General features: G+C 40.3%; 1 protein-coding gene across 1 annotated transcript in view; it reads left to right on the top strand.

The window, feature by feature from the left end:
* The first annotated feature begins 4,872 nt into the window (after positions 1-4,872).
* dntt (deoxynucleotidyltransferase, terminal) overlaps positions 4,873-22,814 on the top strand; it is a 482,548-nt gene continuing 464,606 nt past the window's right edge. The window contains exon 1 of the mRNA XM_039775652.1: positions 4,873-5,060. Coding sequence (XP_039631586.1) covers positions 4,873-5,060 — 188 coding nt within the window. The remainder of the gene's footprint in view (positions 5,061-22,814) is intronic.

Raw genomic sequence — 22,814 nt, 5'->3', positions numbered from 1 at the left:
ATATCATGATAGAAATGAATGACAAAAAAGTCAAAAACAAAAGTAATGCATTGTAAACCCCCTTTTTCTAGGTTGTGACCCCAAATTTGACAACTGCTGAAACCGACACAGATGTGGTCAAAACAAGGGAAATTTCAAAACCAAATATTGTAACTAAAGAGACTTGATGACTAATCACTCAGTGAAAAGTTATAACCTACAGTATTTAAAAATAGTGGTAATAAGATATACAAGACTCAGATGACTGCAAAGTAATTGTAAGAGGGAGCCGAGAATAGAAAAAAGTAGCATGTGAAATGATGTAGTAAAAAAAAAGGTGACATGCACATCTGAGGTCATGGATTTATATCCTTTGGCTCTGTAGGGTAATTTCTTCATGTACCCCTCGCTGCTATTGAAGGATTCACATTTATCAATATCACTAAGGTGTCTTAACTCTCATAATCAGGCACTTTGGTAATTTGCTTGTAAATGTCCTTCTCTGTCAACTTATCTTCTTTGTGCTTGTGTAATTTTTGCATGATATTTAACTGTGGAGGAGGTGCTGTTGTGTCTGTGTAATTTCCCATTCTGAGCTTATCTCGCTTATCAGCAGTTTTGCTTTTTATCTATGAAACTGTAAGTGTCAGCATATTACACTAATCAGCACTAACTGACCTATCAGCGACATTTAATTTCAGTAGAGACTATAAGCAATAAGCACTCCTAGCTGTCACTCAAGCTTCACACACCGAGATCACACCTCATTCAAGTATGTTAGATGGTCTGCTTTGGTGTATTTTCTAATTAAAGAATGCACACACTACTGGGTGCCAGTTAATCATATATACATAGACTTGGCAGGAAGGATGGAAGGATCAGACTTAGCAATTAGCTTATGGAAGGTGGTACAGCAGATTAAATGACTTGCACATCCACAGCACATTGTCAGTACCCTAATAGTTGGAATGAAATATCTCAAAAAAGTAAATTGTGAAACTTGGGATGTGTAGCGTCATCTTGTCTGGATCATCCTTAGACCTTTTGAATGCTCTATCATACAATTTGGTTGATGTCATGCATGTGTGTGAAATGGGTACATTAGTGCAATTACTAATTTTAGATATCTTCATGAAGTATTTATTAAGCAGATTGCAATTCTAAAAATAACGAAAAATGTAAGTACTGCTATATGCTTAAGCAACATTGATGGAGAAATAAAAATGTTATTTATTGTTATGACTCCTGATGCAGTTTTACACCATGTCTATTAAAATATCAGGTACCTTACAAAAAGTGTGTATCGCAGTAGTATCTGATATTATTCATAATGCAGTGGCTGAGAGACATTTGGCTTGTGCTGCTGTCTAACAGCTGAGTCACTGTGGTGATCGAGTTTACATGTTGTCCCTGTTGGTCAGTGGGTTATTTCTATGTTTTTTCTGGTTTCCACCAACATCCTAAACATGTGTGTGTTTATTGAATGGGAAACTCATAAAGACTGGATGTAGCCAATTCAGCATGTAAGTTTGACTTGTGTTGGTTCCTGGTTTGATCTCGTTGATGCAAGGATGGTCTACCCTCACCAGCACTTCATGACATGAAAATGGATGAAGGACATTCCTAATGTTAGATTGCTGTATCTTAGAACTGTGTAGCAAAGGGCATGATATTTTTTTACAAATAAGGCTGGGTTGCTCCTATTGAAACCCTTATTTGTTTCCTCCAATGCAGTAATAATATATGTTAAATCTATTCATAATATGTTCAGTATGTATACACATGTGCTTTCTCAGGTGTAAGATTTGAAAACAGGAGGGTTGGGGCCTACTAGGTACGCAATTTATTGTAATATAAAAGCAAAGTTCCTTTATGAACCCCCTGACTTTCTGTGCTGCTGTTCTATAAGTGGCAGGGCTCATTGTCTGCGTGGGTGGGAGGGAGGAAAGTGTTAACAAAATCATTCCCTCTGGCACTGGTGATGGCAAGCTCTGTAGATGCTCCCTATTTGCACATGTACAACACAAGGTACACCAGTTTCCTTGCATATCTCAAAAGCGTGAGCATTAGGGCAAGTGGCATCACTGGATGTGTGCACGACTGCACCATTTGCTGGATTTTCAGCTTATCCAAGGTTTGTGTTGGGAATGACTTTAATGATGCCAGTGTAGGCTTCAGCTTTGGTCTGTGATCCTGTAATAGAAAATAGAAAACATGGGTAAACAGTTTAGATGGATTGATAGATAATAGAAGCTTTTTAGAACTGTATTTATTCATATAAAATAATGGCTCATAAGAAAATGAATGAATCTTCTTATATAATACTCTACCGTGGCTGTTCGTTTGTCTGCCCAGGATTTTAAATCACCTGTAGCTCGCAAACTGTTTCACATATTGACTTGAAATCTGGTACACAAATACTCCATGACATCTACTATCTGCTTTCGGGGTGATGATTTTTATTACTCTTTTTATTTTTATTGTAGAATCAACTCTCGACAGTGTGCAGCAGGGCGGCCATACGGCGCATGCGTATGGGTGCCGTTCTCATTCCCTACCACCTTCGCTAATCATTCTTGAGGCAGATTGAAGATTAGGATGGAGAAAAGAAGAGCTGCTCTGGAAGCAGCAAGTGCATCAACCTCTGTGCAAATGAATGCTAAATGTACAGAGAAAGAGGATGAAAACTATGAATACTCAAGTCAATTTACACTGCACATTATTGTGCAGTACGCGGTTACTGGTATATAATAATAAAGTGATGGGTGGCAAGTCGAACACAGGGATGGCAAGCAGTAAAGGGTGGGGTCAAGGTTCAGCAAACCTCTAGGGAAAGGTGAGCATAGTGCCCACTGGGTGAAACAATGAATATTTTTATATCAACACAGAAGGAAAAGGACCACCAGGGTCATAAACCCTGTTACAATATGGCACAGTACGTTGGCCTATTCTGGTAAAACCAGACCATCCTGAGGAAGTGAAGGATCATGGGTAAATGTCCTTTAGGGAGGTCTAACCTGAAGTTCATGTTATAATACCAGGTAATGTGGTGGGGGAGATTAAAGCTTTGGACTTTAAACCAAAAGGCTGTCAGTTTAATCCCACCTTCTGACCCAATATTCATCCTTGAGCAACTCACTTGATTTGCTTGTGCCCCATTTAGAAAAAAATTAAATAATTGTATATTCATGTTCTGAAATACTCTGGATAAGGAAATAGATAAATGCAAAATAAAAGTAGGTTGGCTTGATTGTTCATTAGAGAAACTTAGCTGGATGTGACTGAAGATGCGAAGGTCCTTTTAAGTTGCCCTTATTATCTGAAAACCTAAATTGTGGAGTGGTCCCTGAAAACAGATTTTAAAAATATGTCAAGCTGTTATAAATCACTTAGTGTCTATTGGCAAAAAGGTTTCACACTAGCCAGCAGACAAGTCTTCAATAGAAGAGCGAGAAGACAGCTTTATGAAAGAGCTTCACAAGCTGGGCATGGCTAGATGCAGGAATGGCAGCCGCCAATCCTGCAGGGACTTGAAGAGCCTTGAGAGCATTCAAGAAAGAGGACATACTTTCAACAAAAAAGAATTTATACAGTAGGAGATCCACTCAGCTATTAGAGCTTTCTTAGGTGTCAGTGATGCTGAAAAATGTGATTCTAGACAGCAGAAAACCCAGAAGACCCAGATTGCTAATCCCATAATACCAACAGCATTCATACTGTATCAGATCAATGCTTTACCCTCGAAATGACCTGCTTCTGCTTTTTGTGGTTTTAACCAACTAGAGCTGGAGTACTGATCTGTGGCAGAGTAGTGAATTGGTTCCTGGCATATAACTGTGCATTGTGAAATAGCCATATTTATTTAGGACACAATGCCTTATTGTATATGTGTCAGGAAAAGTGGCTGTACTGCACAACAATAGCAAAAAGAAATAGAAGGTGCTATAGGTTTTGTTTGCAGATTACATGCCCATGTATGATGTTATTCATTTTCTTAAAATGTACATTCTTTGTCTTAACTAACAGCATTCTCAGTAACTAACTTATTGAACGATCTTGTATATTCCATAGCACCAGAGTAAGATTTCCGAGTTCAACCAATACTAGAGTACAAATGAGACCTGTCAATTACCATGTGGTATTGTGTGCACTGAAGTGATCCTAGTACAGAGCTTAATGTAACCTGTAGCTCAGAGGCTCACTGAAGATGAGTTGGTCTAAGTGGTCATCTGTCTGGAGGGAGAAAGGCGAGTACTTCAGTATGGGCATATGGGTGACTCTCCTCACCTCATCTGTTAGTCAGAGTTCAGCCCCTATGAAGTCAGGTCTAGAGAAGTGGAAAGGTTTATTGTTTTCATTTTTATTTTAAAATTTTGATAAGTGTTTGTGCTCTTCTACCACTTCTGTTCTGTTATTCAATAAATATCCTACCATTGTATATGTTGGCCTTATTGTGTTATTCAGAGTTTGAATTCATATTATCTTTCTGTCTCTAAACAGATTGAGCATTGTTCAACTGCCAATATGCTGAAGTCATTATCACTAATGTCATGTTTTAAGTGTTCTTATTTTAAATTGGGCAAAACTCCTAAATGTTATGTTTTAGCAAGGAGATTTTGATTTTTTTTTTAAATAATATTTGAAAAATGTTTAACTAGCCCTAATGTATTCTCTCAAATATTTTGTGATACTTTATTTTAACCCACTAAGAAATTTAACTGTCTTAAATTTAACTGTGGATAAAAAACAAAACAAAACAACAAAGACAAAGGAAAATGACATCATGCTGGGTGTTTTGATGGTGACAGCTTAAAAAGAGTAAACAGGGCATCCGTTAAAACACAGCATACCAGCCTGGAGGAATAATAGGGTACGTTATATTAGTCATCAATAATGTTTGCTAAACCACATGCACCACCTGTGAAAAAACGGCAAAAGTTAAATTCATCAAATGTGTCTGAAAGTGACATTAAGTTTGAAGAAGTGATTTTTCTGGTTGAAAGAAAGATGGGCTCAACAAGAAGGAATTTCCTTACCAATTTAGGCAGGAGGAAAGGATTCAGAATTGAAGATTCCCTTAAGTAAGTGTATTTAGTGAATGTCATGTTTATTTAAGAGTAGAGTAAATGTTGTCCTAAGTCATTCACTTTTTTAAGGGTATTGTGCTTGAATACTTTATTACTAATATGGACGTATATGGAATTTCTGTAAAAAATACATTATTGATGACAGATTAAACACTATCTTTGATATGACAATAGCTTGTTTTTATTCTTTTAGTTACATTTTTTGTATGTGGATTGTACTACATATACTAATTATTTTAGTCACTGCCTAAAAATGTAACAAAAAAGGTGAGAAATTACATTCTGGCCAGAGTTGTTTTTTAATCACCTAATTATTATTGTACTTTATGGCAGCCACCTTCTGTCTAAAGCAACTCACAAGATTAAGATTCATTACACTTGTTTCAGTACATTTTGTACAATTAGAGGTCAGACAGTAAGTCATAAATGAGGAATACATTTTTATCCTTTGAGTTTCAAGTCCTACTCCCTAGTACTTATATCACAATCAAACAATCTTCTATTTAAAAAGCAACTTTCTTAGTCTGTTTTGAGATAAAATGTAGAGTGGCCTGCTGTTTCGCAGACACTGTTCTATTTAATAAAGATAAAGATTAAGTTCCAAATACTATGTAACAAAATGCAAGAACAATATATAATGTACAAAAAACATACAGATTTAAGCTGCAGTTATAAGTGAGTCATGGTGTATAATTATATTAAGCCAAGGTTAGCTGTTACATAACTTCAGTTACAGACCGGACTTCCTAGAATAAGAATAAATGAGAAAAAATATATGGTTCCGTAACTTAAAAAACACCGGTTTGAGATTATGTTTATAAATTACAGTACATTACATAAAAATGTACTATGCATCATCCTTACTAGTTATAAATCATCTTGTCCTCCTTGTCCTTCTCACGAAGACACTTATAATCTATTCCTATTTCTTGTTTAGTATCTATTTAAAAATACTGTACAGTAGAGTGAAAAAAACCTTTATTTTATCTTTGTAATCTTGTCCCAGACAGCTCACAGCCTGCTCTTTTCTGGGTGGCACGTTCCACCACTTCAAATTGCATTCAAAGGGCTCCTTCACAGCTGTAGCATAGGCGCCAGTGGGACTTTACATACAACTGGTGTAACTGCAGTTGGCTTATGGCATCATTCCCAGAAATGCAGCTTGCAGCTTCATAACATTTATTTACTTTTATTGCTGTGTTGATATAAACCACAGGAAACAGAATACATCTACCTCAAACTGAAATTTTATACAAGGCAAGAAATAACTGTCAACGTTAAATTAAACCTAAGAGGAGTCAAATTGTTTTATTACAATGTGTATTACAATTGAGTAATTGTATACTGGAAAAAACAATGAGTTGAGGATGTTCATATAATCCTTTATTCCTACATTCAGTTAAATGTTTAAGAAATGCTGATATGTATAATAAAAAGTATGTATTATTTTCTTATTTTGCACAGTCATTGCCACTATTGCCTCACAGCTGGGTTCACATCTCTACCTGCTCACTGTCTGTATAGAGTTTACTTGTTCTTTTTAAGATAAATGAGTGTATGTGGATTAGCTACATAGAGGACTGGCAATCCATTCAGAGATGCTTCGTGCCTGGCACCTGATACACCACAACAAGTTCCATGTCTTTGTCATCTAGTTTGGTATACTGGTAAAAGCGGGGACAACACATAGCTCGAGTGAGTTTCCTGCAGAAGTGAAATAAAGTAATGGTTCAGTGTTGTGAGTGACACACTGAGTTATTCCCAAGTAAATACTGTATGGCTTTCCAATATGAACAAAGGTTTAATGTAGTCATGTTTAATATGTGGACCAATAAGTATGGTAGTAGAACTTAAACCTCAAGTCTTCTGGTTAAGTCTCCAGCATTGACTAATTGTGTTACTCTGAAGGAGACATTTATTCAGGAGAGTGGGGAGGTATCTTTACTTGCTTAATGTCTGTGTGAAGCATTCATTTTTTTACACGTGTCTACAGGTATTTGTCTCTGGGTACTTTATTTTTAGATAGGTGGTATTTCATTGACTCCAAGGGGAAATTACAGATTTATGGTTAGGTTTTTTTTAAAGGTGACACACATAACTTTACAGAATACACTATTTTTTTTTATTTTGGTGATTTTTACTAAGATCAAATAACATTCCATACAAATAAGTCAAATTTTACAAAAATAGGTTTGAAACAAATCAACCCTCACCCTTGAGAAAGAGAGCTAGGCCAACAGAGTAAAATATTAAGCTAGTAAAAATAAGTAAATAGATAAATTAATAAATGAATAAAGATAAATCTGCTTCCTAAATTGCTAAATAATTATTCTTAAATGTTATTGATTACATACTGCCAGGTTTTGAAAATGTTTTGAACAGATCCTCTAAGTGAGAATTTGATTTTTTCCAATTTCAAGTAATATACAATATAACATCAGTTACCCACTGACTTAAAAGAGGTGAGTTAGGATTCTTCCAGTTGAGCAAGATAAGTCTATATGCCAATAGTGTAGTAAAGGCAATCCCAGTTTGTTTGTCCTTCTCCACTTTAAGCCCATCTGGAACAACACCAAACACAGCTGTTAGTGTACTAGGAAGGATTTTGACACCAAGGCTGTCTGAAAGGCATTTAAAGATTTTGGTCCAGAATAATATTAATTTGGCGCAGGCCCAAAACATGTGGCCCAGTGAGACTGGAGCTTGATTGCAATGTTCACAGGTTGGATCTTGCCCTGGAAACATTTTGGACAATTTTAAACGAGAACAATATGCTCAATATATAATTTTAAGTTGAATAATTGTATGTTTTGCGCATATGGAGCTCAAGTGAGTTATGTGCATTGCTACTTTCCACTCATTTTCTGAGGTGTTGAGTGAGAGATCCTTTTCCCACTGTACTCTTGGATCTTTGAAAGGGAGGGACTGTAAAATGATTTTACATATTACAGAAATGCTGAGAGAGTTGTGGAATTCCATCAGCTTTAGATTCAGGGTTAGATAAGGGTATAGGTGTGTACCAAACAAAAATTCTGCAACTCACTATTGTCAAACACTGTAAGGCAAAAATCAATAGTTCTTGGGCTTCACAAATTACTATAGATGGTTTATAAAGGACTTTGGGGCTGTAATTCCTGGTCATTGGGAATTTAGCCAGTTTTATCTGATCTCCAGAAATGTAAGGTGCCTTTTATAAACTTAAGGTCTTATTTGCCACAGCAAAAGTGTTAGTTCAGCCTGACAGTTTGCTCCCCTTTGAACAGGATGTTAATGCCTCACATAGGGGAGTGGAAGATGTTTTATTTCAGTTTCACAGAAACAGGCAAATTACATCCATCTTCATACTTTTGCCTACTAAAAACATTATAATGTAGGAAATTGGAAATTATTAGCATTACACTATCCTTAAATGGCTAGAGACACTGGCTAGAAGGGTCTGAACAATGTTTTATAGTTTATATTGAGTTCAACAAAATTAAATGTAATTAAAAACAGCCAATAATTAATTGCCAGACAAACTTGACGAGCCTTATTCCTCAGTCAGTTCAGCTTCATGATTTCTTATACAACATGGAATTAGAATGTCAAGGCTGATTCCCGTTCTTTACACCCTGAATTAATTAAGCCTGAACAAGAGCTAAAATTAATTATTTCTGTAGAAAAATTCATTCCTGAAATTAATGTAGATGATTCAGTAGATAAACAGGAATTAGTAAGAAAAGTTAAGAAAAGTGAAGCTGTTCTTCCCAAAAAGGAGCTCAAGGTGAGGTAGCCCATCAAGAGATCATGATTTTCAACTTTCCAGGAATTTCTAAAATGAATGAGTACACACTGATATTCTAGTGGTAAGCAAATCATACTTACATTGAAAACTATGTTAGGACCATTGACATTGATCTGTTAACAGTGGTCCTTCTACTGTAGGTTTTTACAGCCTACTGTGTAGTCCCTCATGGGTTATTGTATAATCCCAGTGGTACTGATCAGGATTTCTAAGGTGGTCCATTTTATTCCCCTAAGATAGTTTCTTGTGCCCAGGAAGTATCCATTAATGAAAATCATTAAAGAAGCATTTCAACACTTCTTTTGTGAACATCAAATCAGTTGTGGCACTCCTAGGGTTGCTATGATTGGCTCCCGGTACAGGACTATGAATTGAGGCTACTCAGTGGACAAATACTAGTCTCTGTGCCTGCTATGTTGTTGTCAATAAATAAATTTATCAGTTAAACAATAATAGGCTCTACTCTGTAAATCTGTTTTGGATTAAATCAGATATGTCAAACTCAAGGCTGGTGGGCCAGATCCAACTCTTGGAACCTTTAAGAGTGGCCTTCTTCATCAATAATCAAAAAATGTTCTAAACTGTCTTTGATGACCATTAGTTTTTTTACATACATTTCATATGCAGTATACATTGTATCTGTATTTAATTTATATTTAAACCTGGCATTAAAATACATCTCCAGTGTCCCCTTGGTTTTATCTCGGCACCACAGTGCACTGCAGTTGCCTACTTTTAGAATAAAAGCTGGCTGCTCATAAAGGCCTAAAACTACCATAAAAAACTTTATTTAATGTTTTGTCATTATGTCAAAGATATGACAGTCTGATGAATAGAGACAGTAGTTCGACTTCACACATGCCGCCACTGCCACTCAATTTTTAAACTGCACAATTGTCAGGACTGTCCACCCTTCTGTGGCTAACAAGATTTTATTGTTGTATGTTGATAGAAGGTGCATTTGCATTTCCACTCATACTAAATGTGATTGGTATCTGTTTCTGGCCATCTTTAAATGTGGTCTGGGTGATCCATCACCACCATCACCAATACGTTTACACCTGTTTTTTAATTTGGTCATGTGCCATCCAGTTGTGGCAGTTGTTAATGCAGGTATAAATGGATGTAGTTAACTTTAACTACAAATTCTTGCATGTATCTGGACAGCCATTATTCTTCAGTTTTATGTGTTGATATATTATTTTCACTCAGTGTTGATTTTGGTCTCATGGCTGCTGATAGCTTTCCCAAAACCAATATATTATAACTCAATTTTTAGTCATGTGGTATATCGGACTTGTCAAAGGCGGTTGCTTATCTTGTTGCTTGTCCATGTCAGTTGACACAAATGAAAATCATTGTTCATGTCAAAATTAATGACTACGTAATTACTTTCTAGTATAGTCATGCTCACTCCTTTTTCTAACAGCCAATAACGTGTTGCCTAATGAAGCCAGTGCTGTGGAAAGGGTGAAAAGGTACAGCGAATTCAGCCACAACCACAAACTCAAGACATCAAAAAGACAAGCTTCTCTTATGTTTGTGAGGTCTAAAACCCCCTTTTTCTTTATTCCTGGTCGCTATATTATCCATCCATCCATCCATCCTCTTCCGCTTATCCGGGGTTGGGTCGCGGGGGTAGCAGCTTAAGCAGAGAGGCCCAGACTTCCCTCTCCCCAGCCACTTCTTCCAGCTCTTCCAGGAGAATCCCGAGGTGTTCCCAGGCCAGCCAGGAGACATAGTCCCTCCAGCGTGTCCTGGGTCTTCCCCGGGGCCTCCTCTCGGTTGGATGTGCCCGGAACACCTCACCAGGGAGGCGTCCAGGAGGCATCCTGATCAGATGCCCGAGCCACCTCATCTGACTCCTCTCGATGCGGAAGAGCAGCGGCTCTACTCTGAGCCCCTCCCGGATGACTGAGCTTCTCACCCTATCTTTAAGGGAAAGCCCAGACACCCTGCGGAGGAAACTCATTTCAGCCGCTTGAATTCACGATCTCGTTCTTTCGGTCACTACCCATAGCTCATGACCATAGGTGAGGGTAGGAGCGTAGATCGACTGGTAAATTGAGAGCTTTGCCTTACGGCTCAGCTCCTTTTTCACCACAACAGACCGATGCAGAGCCCGCATCACTGCGGATGCCGCACCGATCCGCCTGTCAATATCACGGTCCATTCTTCCCTCACTCGTGAACAAGACCCCGAGATACTTGAACTCCTCCACTTGGGGCAGGATCTCTCCCCAACCCTGAAAGGGCAATCCACCCTTTTCTGGCTGAGGACCATGGTCTCGAATTTGGAGGTGCTGATTCTCATCCCAGCGCTTCACACTCAGCTGCGAACCGATCCAGAGAGCTGAAGATCACGGCCTGATGAAGCAAACAGGACAACATCATCTGCAAAAAGCAGTGACCCAATCCTGAGTCCACCAAACCGGACCCCTTCAACACCCTGGCTGCGCCTAGAAATTCTGTCCATAAAAGTTATGAACAGAATCGGTGACAAAGGGCAGCCCTGGCAGAGTCCAACTCTCACTGGAAATGGGCTCGACTTACTGCTGGCAATGCGGACCAAGCTCTGACACCAGTTGTACAGGGACCGAACAGCTCTTATCAGGGGTCCGGTACCCCATACTCCCGAGCACCCCCACAGGATTCCCGAGGGACACGGTCAAATGCCTTTTCCAAGTCCACAAAACACATGTAGACTGGTTGGGCAAACTCCCATGCACCCTCCAGGAATCTGCTAAGGGTGAAGAGCTGGTCCACTGTTCGCGACCAGGGCGAAAACCACACTGTTCCTCCTGAATCCGAGGTTCACTATCCGGCGGACCCTCCTCTCCAGAACCCCGAATAGACTTTTCCAGGGAGGCTGAGGAGTGTGATCCCTCTATAGTTGGAACACACCCTCCGGTCCCCCTTTTTAAAGAGGGGGACCACCACCCGTCTGCCAATCCAGAGGCACTGTCCCGATGTCCATGCGATGTTGCAGAGACGTGTCAACCAAGACAGTCCTACAACATCCAGAGCCTTAAGGAATTCCGGGCGTATCTCATCCATCCCCTGGGCCCTGCCACCAAGGAGTTTTTTGACCACCTCGGTGACTTCAGTCCCAGAGATGGGAGAGCCCCCAGGCTCTGCTTCCTCATTGGAAGGCATGTTAGTGGGATTGAGGAGGTCTTCGAAGTACTCCCCCCACCGACCCACAATGTCCCGAGTTGAGGTCAGCAGCGCACCATATATGGTGTTGACACTGCACTGCTTCCCCCTCCTGAGGCGCCGGACGGTGGACCAGAATCTCCTCAAGCCGTCCGAAAGTCGTTCTCCATGGCCTCTCAAACTCCTCCCATGCCCGAGTTTTGCCTCAGCAACAACCGAAGCCGCATTCCGCTTGGCCTGCTTATACCTATCAGCTGCCTCCAGAGACCCACAGGACAAAAAGTCCTATAGGACTCCTTCTTCAGCTTGACGGCATCCCTCACGCGGTGTCCACCAACGGGTTCGGGGATTGCCGCCACGACAGGCACCGACCACCTTGCGGCCACAGCTCCGGTCAGCCGCCTCAACAATAGAGGCATGGAACATGGCCCATTCGGACTCAATGTCCCCACCTCCCTCGGGACGTGGTTGAAGTTCTGCGGAGGTGGGAGTTGAAGCTACTTCTGACAGGGGACTCTGCCAGCCGTTCCCAGCAGACCCTCACAACACGTTTGGGCCTACCAGGTCTGACCGGCATCTTCCCCACCATTGAAGCCAACTCACCACCAGGTGGTGATCAGTTGACAGCTCCGCCCCTCTCTTCACCCGAGTGTCCAAGACATATGGCGCAAGTCCGGACACAACCACAAAGTCGATCATCGACCTGAGGCCTAGGGTGTCCTGGTGCCAAGTGCACATATGAACACCCTTATGCTTGAACATGGTGTTCGTTATGGACAATCCGTGATGAGCACAGAAGTCCAATAACAAAACACCGCTCAGGTTCAGATCGGGGGGCCATTCCTCCCAATCACACCCTTCCAGGTCTCACTGTCATTGCCCACGTGAGCATTGAAGTCTCCCAGCAAAGAGGGAATCCCCAGACGGTATGCCCTCTAGCACCCCCTCCAGAGACTCCAAAAAGGGTGGACACTCCAAACTGCTGTTCGGCGCATACGCACAAACAACGAAGGCGGAGGGAGGCCACCCTCTCATCCACCGGGGTAAACCCCAATGCACAGGCTCCAAGTTGGGCTGCAATAAGTATGCCCACACCTGCTCGGCGCCTCTCACCGGGGGCAACTCCAGAGTGGTAGAGAGTCCATCCCCTCTCAAGGAGACCAGAATCCAAGCTGTGCGTTGAGGTGAGTCCAACTATATCTAGCCGGAACCTCTCGACCTCACGCACTAGCTCAGGCTCCTTCCACTTCAGAGAGGTGACATTCCATGTCCCAAGAGCCAGTTTCTGTAGCTGAGGATCAGACCGCCAAGGTCCCCTTCTTGGCCCCTCCCATAGGTGGTGAGCCCATGGGAAGGAGGACCCACGTTACCTCTTCGGGCTGTGCCCGGCCGAGCCCTATGGGTGCAGGCCCGGCCACCAGGCGCTCGCCATCGAGCCCCACCTCCAGGCTTGGCTCCAGAGGGGGGCCCCGGTGACCCGCGTCCGGGCAAGGGAAAACGTCGTCCAAGGTTTTTGTTCTTCATCGGAGGTTTGTTGAACCGCTCTTTGTCTCATCCCTCACCTAGGACCAGTTTGCCTTGGGTGGCCCTTCCAGAGGCATAAAGCCCCGGACAACATAGCTCCTAGGATCATTGGGACACGCAAACCCCTCCACCACGATAAGGTGAAGGTTCAAGGAGGGGTCTCTGTATTATATGCACCACAATTCTGGATGAACATTCATTGATTGTGATGCACAGAATCTGTTTGATTCTGTTGTGGAATAGTTGAAGTGAGTTGCTTTGTTATGTCACACTAGATTAATGGTTCTTTATGGGAGCAAACTGCTGACTTGCATTTCCTAAGTTTATTTAAATGAAAGCTACAACTGAAAATCACTTAAAAAGATGTCTTAATCTGCTGCAATGTCCAATAAAAGGAAAGATGATAAAGAGAGAGGACAGTTTCAAGAAAGATGTGAGGCAGTATATACTTCTACATCTGTGTGTCTTGTTTGCAAAAAAAAAAATCTGATGGTAGTTACTGTATTTGTTGACATGTTTCTGCCTATGCCGAGTAAATCAAGTGTTATTTTTAGCCTGCAGTTAAGTTAAGATTGACACACTGAGGTAAAAAAAATAAATGAATATCTGAATGGCGCAATCTGAAAATCAGAAGTAAAGTATCATATTGTACAAATTTCTATTTTTTGCGACTGTTGTTAGACTCATACCCAAAATGTCATCACTCTTTACTGAAAGTTTTGCAAAGTGTTTACTATGTAATTCAAGCACTTCAGATTCAATTAACACCTACTTAGATTAAAGAATAATATGGAACAGATTTGGTGAAGCCATAGTGTTTAATTTGTAGTCTGTTTAGGCCTTTCAAAGCAATGACCCATTGAACAGTTCAAATCAATACTCATAAAATACGGTGGTCTTTTGAAAAAACACTGAAACAAGCATATAACTGTTTTATCAAACAGAACAAATTTAGAGCAAATGGACATGAATCCTCCTGTGGATGAGCAAAGAGCTAGATCAGCTCCTTGCTCAATTGCCAAGAATAACAGCAGGGCTGACATTGCATCTAAACGCTGGCCTCCAACGGGCATATATAGATAAATTAATAAGTCTCCAAATTTGCACTTACTAGGCTTGCATTATCCTTAGTGACAACTCCCCCCTCCGGCATCCTTGCTTTTTTTCTGCTAAACATTTCTTACATGCTTTGTCCTTAAAATATTCCTGGGGGATATTATAGCTAAGATAGAAGTTCTAATATGCCAAGCTGTCAGGTTTTACATGTTACTCAGTAAAAAGTGCTGGCGAGTGACTTTAAGGTATTTTATCTAATCTGATGCTTAAATGTCCATTTTCAGTAAAGGAGTTACTGAGGTGACAATGCGATGCATAATAAAGCATGTCAAGCAGGTCCAAGATAAAAATTGTCTTCAACAAGCACCCATCCTGTTCTTAAAAATAAATTTGCTGCCAGAAATAAGACTTAATCTACAGATGCAGTTAAATCTAAACATGTCATAGCTGACACTTTAAAATATGCTAAGCACATATCACCTTAATATGCAGTACAGTTCAAAACTACTTTGTCAAATAGCAACTGGATGGCTCTTTTGGGTGCAAGTTTTATTTATTTATTTATTTTGTTTGGTTTTTTGTCTACTCAAAAAAAATATATTGATTACTGGGACGTGTTTCAGAAATTCCCCAAATCTGCATTCAGCTGCCAAGTAAGTGAATAATTAAGAATATGCATTTGCTGATGTCCGCACTATACAGTTTATAGCAACCAGGCGTACTAGAGCAGCACTCACAGGAATGGAAATGCTTTTTAATAGGCACTAGGGTAAAGTATTGAGAAACAAAAACATGTGCTTCAGCTCCTTTCACAGATATCATTAGCATTATATACACACTACATAAAACTCCATTGTTTTCCAAACCCTGCTCAAAGTATCTAATAGCCTTTGGCACTGGCTAACAGATTCAAAAAAATCTGTGACCTTCAAAAGTGTACAGTGTATATAACTAAGTGTTCCTTATACACTCTAACTAAAATTTAGTTGCAGCCAGAAATGGTGGACCATTTTGTTAGAATTGATATAAAGAACAAATGATACCTGCAGAAAAAATACTACAGAAAAAAACAACACACACAGTTTTGGCCCAGAACAGAGGTACATATAATTGTTATTACTGTCTGTTGAAACACATGGGTTAGACAAACAAGCCGTCGGACACTTAAATGTATCTTATGGCACTTCTAACCAAGTAGCAGGCACATATCCACAGAGAATATGGGACTAACTATAGCTGAGACCCTAGAATGTCCCACACACAATAAGGAAGGGATGGGAAAGATGTTGACATAGTAAAGGCAAAACCAGTAGCTCTATTGACTTAGGAATTGAAATAATGGCACTAGGCTGTTCTGTCACAAAGGCATATACACTAGATGACAGGATCATCTTGATGCATTCCTATGAGATTAAACTACCACTACAGAGATAAACATGTGTGATGACACCTACCATGCCACTGTCCCTTCTGTACAAGAATGTTGGCTGAAAGATTTTTTGCTACCATAACTAGTATTGCCTCACTGTTACATCCATCTTTGATTGCAGTACTATGGGCTGACCCCTGGCCTCAGAAAGCCTGAGGATTTGGACCATATCAAAGTCTGGTATTCTTGGTGTGTTGTAGTAAGCATCACTTGGTCACCATGTTCTAACTCTCTGTTAATGTCAGCTCTAAGCCCTTGTTGTTTATATACCTGGCAAAGCTGATCATCTGAGTTAATTTTCTTTCAGACTGGGACATTGTTTCTGGGTACTCTTTTAGAGTGTAATAAAGTGAATGGAAATGCAAACAGAAACAAAAAACTGAAAAAACATGGATTGCGTTTGTCTGTGATCTCAGACACTGATAGTCATAACACCAAAAATTGTCATTTTAATTTCCTCTCACATTTTCAGTCAGTGAAAAGTTTTTCTTTACTCCATTACTGGTAATATATAGTCTTTGTTGTCCTTGGTGTGGACTTATTTTCAGATGATTGATGGATAGGGCGTTTGTTGTCCACCAGTCACATGTTTTTAGGTTGAATGAGAAAGAGAGTTTAAATTTGTTCCCTGCTCCTTCTTGTGACAATGCAGGTCCTACTCCATGCTTCCATCTCTCTTTAGGGAGCCTCTTGAATCCGACACCGTCGGTAATAAAACCGGATCAGCTGAACAATGAGGACACTAAACGAACCAAGGGAAAGGTGTAAAGTGCAGAAGTGCTTTTATTAAAAACCAACAAAACAAATCCAAAGTGTTCAGATAGTGTAGTTCAATCAAAAGTCAATATATAAATAATCCATAAAGACTGGGTGAAATATGGAGGTTAAAATCCAATAAATAAATCCTTTAAAACCGAGGTTAAAATACTGGCTGGAAGCAGTCCCAACTTTAAAAAACACGGTGCCTTCTTCAGCTGGCGGCTCCCCTGCTTCTCCCGTCCGGGCCTTGCATCATGGGAGTCGCCGTCCCTGCAGCTGACTGGTCTGTAGCCTTTCGGACCTTAGCTACGTAGGGCTCTGCCAGAACAAGACTCGGGTTCCCCCAGTGACCAGGGCGCTCACACTGGGGCTTCCACTCTCTCAAGCCTCTAACTCTGCTGCCTTCCACGGCGAGCCATCCTCAATCATAGTCACTCATGCTCCTCTGCAAAACTCAGCAGGAGTGACCCAATTCATTTGCCCCAGGTGCCGGCCAAACACCCTGCTAGGGTTCGCTTCCCAGCTGCCTTCTGCTACCAGCGAGCTTGGTCTTCTTGCTTGTTCACTTTCAGCTTCCAGCTTCCTCTTCTTACCTCCATTGTTTTTTCCGATCTTACTCCTCCTTCCGCACTCGTGCTCCTACTATATATAATCGGGATGTGGCACAGGTGCGGTGATTAGCAGCTCCCAGCATCAATCTCGGACATGGGCAATCCCACACCAGTGCACTTCAGTGTGGAAACACCCAAGCCTGCATTGTGCCCGGGAATCGCTCGGCCACACTACCACGCCCCTCTTTAAGGCGATTATTTATTTAAAACTGGCCTATTATTCTGAGCTGCAGACCCGCTATATCACACTTCTGAGTAAGTCTACGGTTATAACTCCGGCACTTGACATGTTTCCTGTTTTTAATAGGCATTTCCTTAAGGATAAATTGTACTGTGTTGAAAGAGTGCTTCAGAGTTAAATGCTCAAAAAAGTCATAACTGTCAAAATTGATGCATTTTTTAATAAAACACTTGTCTTGCACAGGTCTTATTTGGTGGGGTGTCCACTCCTTTCACTACCCATTCTTAATTTCAGAATATCGCTTATGCCATCTCTCTCTCCCATCTTTTGTCCAAATCACAGACCTCTGTACTGTAAATCCCATCCCCTGACTTGAGACTCAGTTTGTTCTGGTGGGTGATGGCCTTTATAATCCTACCCTGAATCTGTTTATGGAGTTGTTTGTGGACTCACTTTTTAAGGGTCTGAGGTTGACCTACTAGCTCTCTGAGCCATAACAGTACTGTCTTATAGTTCCTTTGAACTTTGCACACTGAGGCTTGATTTATACTTAAAAGGACAAGCACCCATGTCCAATCTATGTTATTAACATCATCCTTTCTGTCACCTACTGGATGTACCTGATGTACTCTGGTGTCCTTGTTGAACAAAGAGGCTTCCTCTCATTCTGTCATGAACTCTGACAGTTCAGCTCTTGGAAAATCCCCTTCAACTATCTCCCTATAGGCCATGGCAGACTCTATGCCTGTCGTCTTTCATTTTCATTGCCTTCCTGACCCTGGCAGCTCTTTATAATTGTAATAAATGTAATTTTGATAGATTCTATATCCAGTTAAATAACATGTTTCACTAATCATGGCTGTCACTACCCATCACATTTCCACCTGTCTACTGTCTTTATTTTCTTAACAGGATCTGATGCTCAAGCTGGATGTAGCAGTAATGCTTTTAAGAGATAACAACTAAGCTGAATATACAGTACATAGCAGGACGTTTTCCAGTTGACTGTATTGTGAATGTAGGCAGGCAATGCAGCCTCCTACACAGTTTTGTGAATACAAAAATGCTTAAAATACTTCATGGATAAATTTCTTTCAAAAAGCAATTTAGAGTTATTAATGATGCTCTTTCTATGCAGCAGCTGCATCTTGTTTCACATTATAATTTTTAAGTTCATCTTTAAGTATGAATTGCTGGCTTTATACCAATTCAGCCACTGAGGTGACAGTATTTCTTTCTCTCTCTCTTTTTTTTTTTTAGCACAGCATATTACTAGAGAATCGAACAACCCATTAATGTTTATGAATTGAAAAGCAAATTCCAGGAGATATGGGGAGGCTCACATGGATCTGTCTCTTTGCAGAATTTTAGCAGACTATTTTAATATTGAAAACATTGAAAGCTGGCACACATGTATTTACACTTATACTTTATACTTTATGTTACCTCTTGGGCTGTATTCCTCGGATGCTTGTCTCTGTCTTCACTCCCCAGCATGCACTGCTTTAAGGTGATCTTAAAATGCACTACACTGACTCTAAGACATTCATTGACTTTGTTGTATACTCATTTCTAAGTGACAATTGACTGTCTACTGATTGTTAAGATATAAAGTGAAGCTCACTAGCAGCTAATGCTTAGGATCTGGGCCATGAATCTTCACCTTATGCTTTGGTGATAAAAATATTCCCTCTCCAATATAATAGACCCTTATCTTGATTAGATTTGGATTGTTCTCATTTATTTCAAAATTTGTTTGAATTTTTCAGCACAATGAATCCAATCTGTCCAAGGAAAATTCTACCTTTTTGTTGTATAAATTAAAGCCTTTGTGTCCAAACAGTCTGATGCTAATGAAAACAGTAATTCAATATTCAACCATTCATCCATCTCTTCATTTGTCTTACCTGTAAGGCTGAAACGAACCCTGAATGAGGTGCCAGCCCATCATAGGACAGAGCTAACTAAGTCATGAGTTAATCAAAAACGCATATCTTTGAGAAAGTGGAGTTAAAGCAGTTCCTGAAAGGAATGTGTAGGTAAAACAGAGGCAGTGATCAGACTGGGATTCAAACACTATCTCCTCGAACTATGAGGAGGCAGGTTTAGGAAATGCATCACCAAAGCACTCAGTAATCCAATACCTCAGGAAAGAGAAGCAACTGGTTTTTCCAGACACCAACAGCTAAAATTGACTTGCAGATTAGCACATGGAAGAATAAAAATAAATTAAATTTTAATCTAGCAATCGATTAGTTTGAAAAATATGTATTTTTATGTGTAACGTCAAATTTTGATGGGACCACACAGACCTGGGAGAGAGATGCTGTTGTGTTAGAAACTTAACATGTTATTAAAGAAAGAAACATCCTGTAACAGGACAATTCAGTAATCCGGCGGCATTACTCCTCAGCAAAATGCCTTGGAGAGAGCATTCTTCAAAAGCAGTCTGTTACAGTATGGTCAGAATGATCAGAGAAACAAAGACTAGACGTTAATTTTATAAACTATTAAATTTACATACAGTGTCAATCAATGCAAACATTTTACTCGGGTTGGTTCATTGGTTTACACCCAAATGATTTATATAAAATAAAGGTCTGCTATATTATATTCTGGTTCTTCTTATACCTTTGCACTGCGCCACCACCCTTGACATTTCTGTGCATATAACAATCGTCCATTCTTGTTGCTTATAGTACATCTGCTGATTTCTTAGTCATCCTTCACTACATTTTGTATATTACATCAACCTTTCTTCTGGTACATTCTTCATTTATTTGACTATCTCAGTATTTTTCCTAAACCAAATCTTATATTTCAGTGTACATTTTGGTGTTCACTTGACCTTTATTTAGTTTCCCACATTTATTAACTCTTTATGCTCTTTTTTTAAGATGAATGCTATGTTATCCTAAAATTATTCTTCCACACTGTTACAAAGTGAGGAGCCATCCCAAGAAACCTTGTGGTGTGTGTGTGAGTTTAAGTAAATGAGAAAGAGAGAGCAGCAGTTAAAGAGCATAATGTATGAGATCCATGCCTCTGATTAAACCCAATGGCCTGGATATTAGGTTGCCAATGAGCCATATGAGCCAAACCTGGTGACATGAACATGCAGTCAGTCAATACAGCAGAGAAAACTTCATTATAGCGGTGTAGAAGGAGCCATGGAAGACTGGAGCTGCAGCAGTGGTGCTGGATGATTGATAAGGAAGGAGACAGCCTCCAGTCAGCCTCACATGAAGAGTATGAAAGAAAGACACCATGCTTCACAACGGATTAGGCTACCTGCACCAGTGATAATAAAATGTTAGCTGAAAAATGCCATAAAAACATTAATCAAAAGAACATTACTAAAAGATATACAATACAATACAATACAATTTATTTTTGTATAGCCCAAAATCACACAAGGAGTACCGCATTGGGCTTTAACAGACCCTGCCTCTTGACAGCCCCTCAGCCGTGACTCTCTAAGAAGACAAGGAAAAACTCCCAAAAAAACCCCAGTAGGGAAAAAATGGAAGAAACCTTGGGAAAGGCAGTTCAAAAGGAGACCCCTTTCCAGGTAGGTTGGGTGTGCAGTGGGTGTCAAAAAGAAGGCGTTCAATACAGTACAATACACAGAACAGAACAAAACCTCAATCTATACTAATAAAAGGCAAAGCCCTCACTGACTGACTGACTGACTGACTCACTCACTCACTCACTCACTCACTGACTCATCACTAATTCTCCAACTTCCCATGTAGGTAGAAAGCTGAAATTTGGCAGGCTTATTTCTTACAGCTTACTTACAAAAGTTAAGCAGGTTTCATTTTGAAATCCTACACGTAACGGTCATAACGGTCGATAACGGTCGACAACGTCCGCCATGTTGAACTTTCTTTTTTATGGCCCCATCTTCACGAAATTTGGTAGGTGGCTTCCCTGCGCTAACCAAAACCGATGTACAGTACTTATTTCGGTGGTATGACGCCACTGTCGGCTGCCATATTGAATTTTCCAAACGTCACTAATTCTCCAACTTCCCGTGTAGGTAGAAGGCTGAAATTTGGCAGGCCCATTCCTTACAGCTTACTTACAAAAGTTAAGCAGGTTTCTTTTCGAAATTCTACGCGTAACGGTCATACCGGTCAACAACGTCCGCCATATTGAACTTTCTTATTCATGGCCCCATCTTCACGAAATTTGGCAGGCGGCTTCCCTGCGCTAACCGAAACCAATGTACATACTTATTTCGGTGGTATAACGCCACTGTCAGCCACCATATTGAACTTTCCAACGTCACTAATTCTCCAACTTCCATGTAGGTAGAAGGCTGAAATTTGGTACTTATTTCAGTGGTATGATGCCACTGTCGGCCGCCATATTAAACTTTTAACGGAAACCGATGTACGTACTTATTTCAGTGGTATGATGCCACTGTCGGCCGCCATATTAAACTTTTAACGGAAACCGATATACGTACTTATTTCGTTGGTATGACACCACTGTCGGTCGCCATATTAAACTTTTCAACGTCACAAATTCTCCAACTTCCCGTGTAGGTAGAAGGCTGAAATTTGGCAGGCTCATTCCTTACAGCTTACTTACAAAAGTTAAGCATGTTTCATTTCGAAGTTCTACGCGTAAAGGTCATAACTGGAACCTATTTTTCTCCATATACTGTAATGGACTTTAGCTCGATGGCCGTGGAGGGTGGAGCTGCGTGTCACATCGTCACGCCTCCCACGTAATCACGTGAACTGGCTGGGAATGCAGTACTTAGAAAAGAAAGAAGACCTCCCAAAGAGCGCTGAAGAAAAATGCATACAAGCTTATTCATAAGTGCAGCTACTGCGGAAAAAAAGCACGGTATAAATCGTAAGTTTAAATTAAGTTTATGGACACACTCCCGCTGTCGTTTGTCATGTCTCGTCGAATACTTTAGTCACGAGATACAAGTTTAATGAGAAGACACAAGCTATAAACGAGACTTTGGATCACTTTGTAACGGAGTTAAAATTGCTGTAGCGAGAAACTTTTAAGTGCTTGGTCTTAGCTAACATTAAATAAAGCCCTGGACATCGCAACATCACACAAGAGAGCAGCTCACGTGAACTGACTGAACGCAGTACGAGTGATCACTTCCATGCATCAAACCTGTTCAAAAAACGCATTACACAATTGACAAGGTAGGAAAAGAATATGCTCCGAGCTGTGCTCCAAAGCTAACACAGTCTTGTGAATGCAACAGTCAACAA

The sequence above is a fragment of the Polypterus senegalus genome, chromosome 1 (genome assembly GCF_016835505.1).
Source record: "Polypterus senegalus isolate Bchr_013 chromosome 1, ASM1683550v1, whole genome shotgun sequence".
Lineage (NCBI taxonomy): Eukaryota > Metazoa > Chordata > Cladistia > Polypteriformes > Polypteridae > Polypterus > Polypterus senegalus.
Note: the sequence above shows the minus strand (reverse complement) of the source record. Positions and strands in the feature narration are given on the sequence as shown.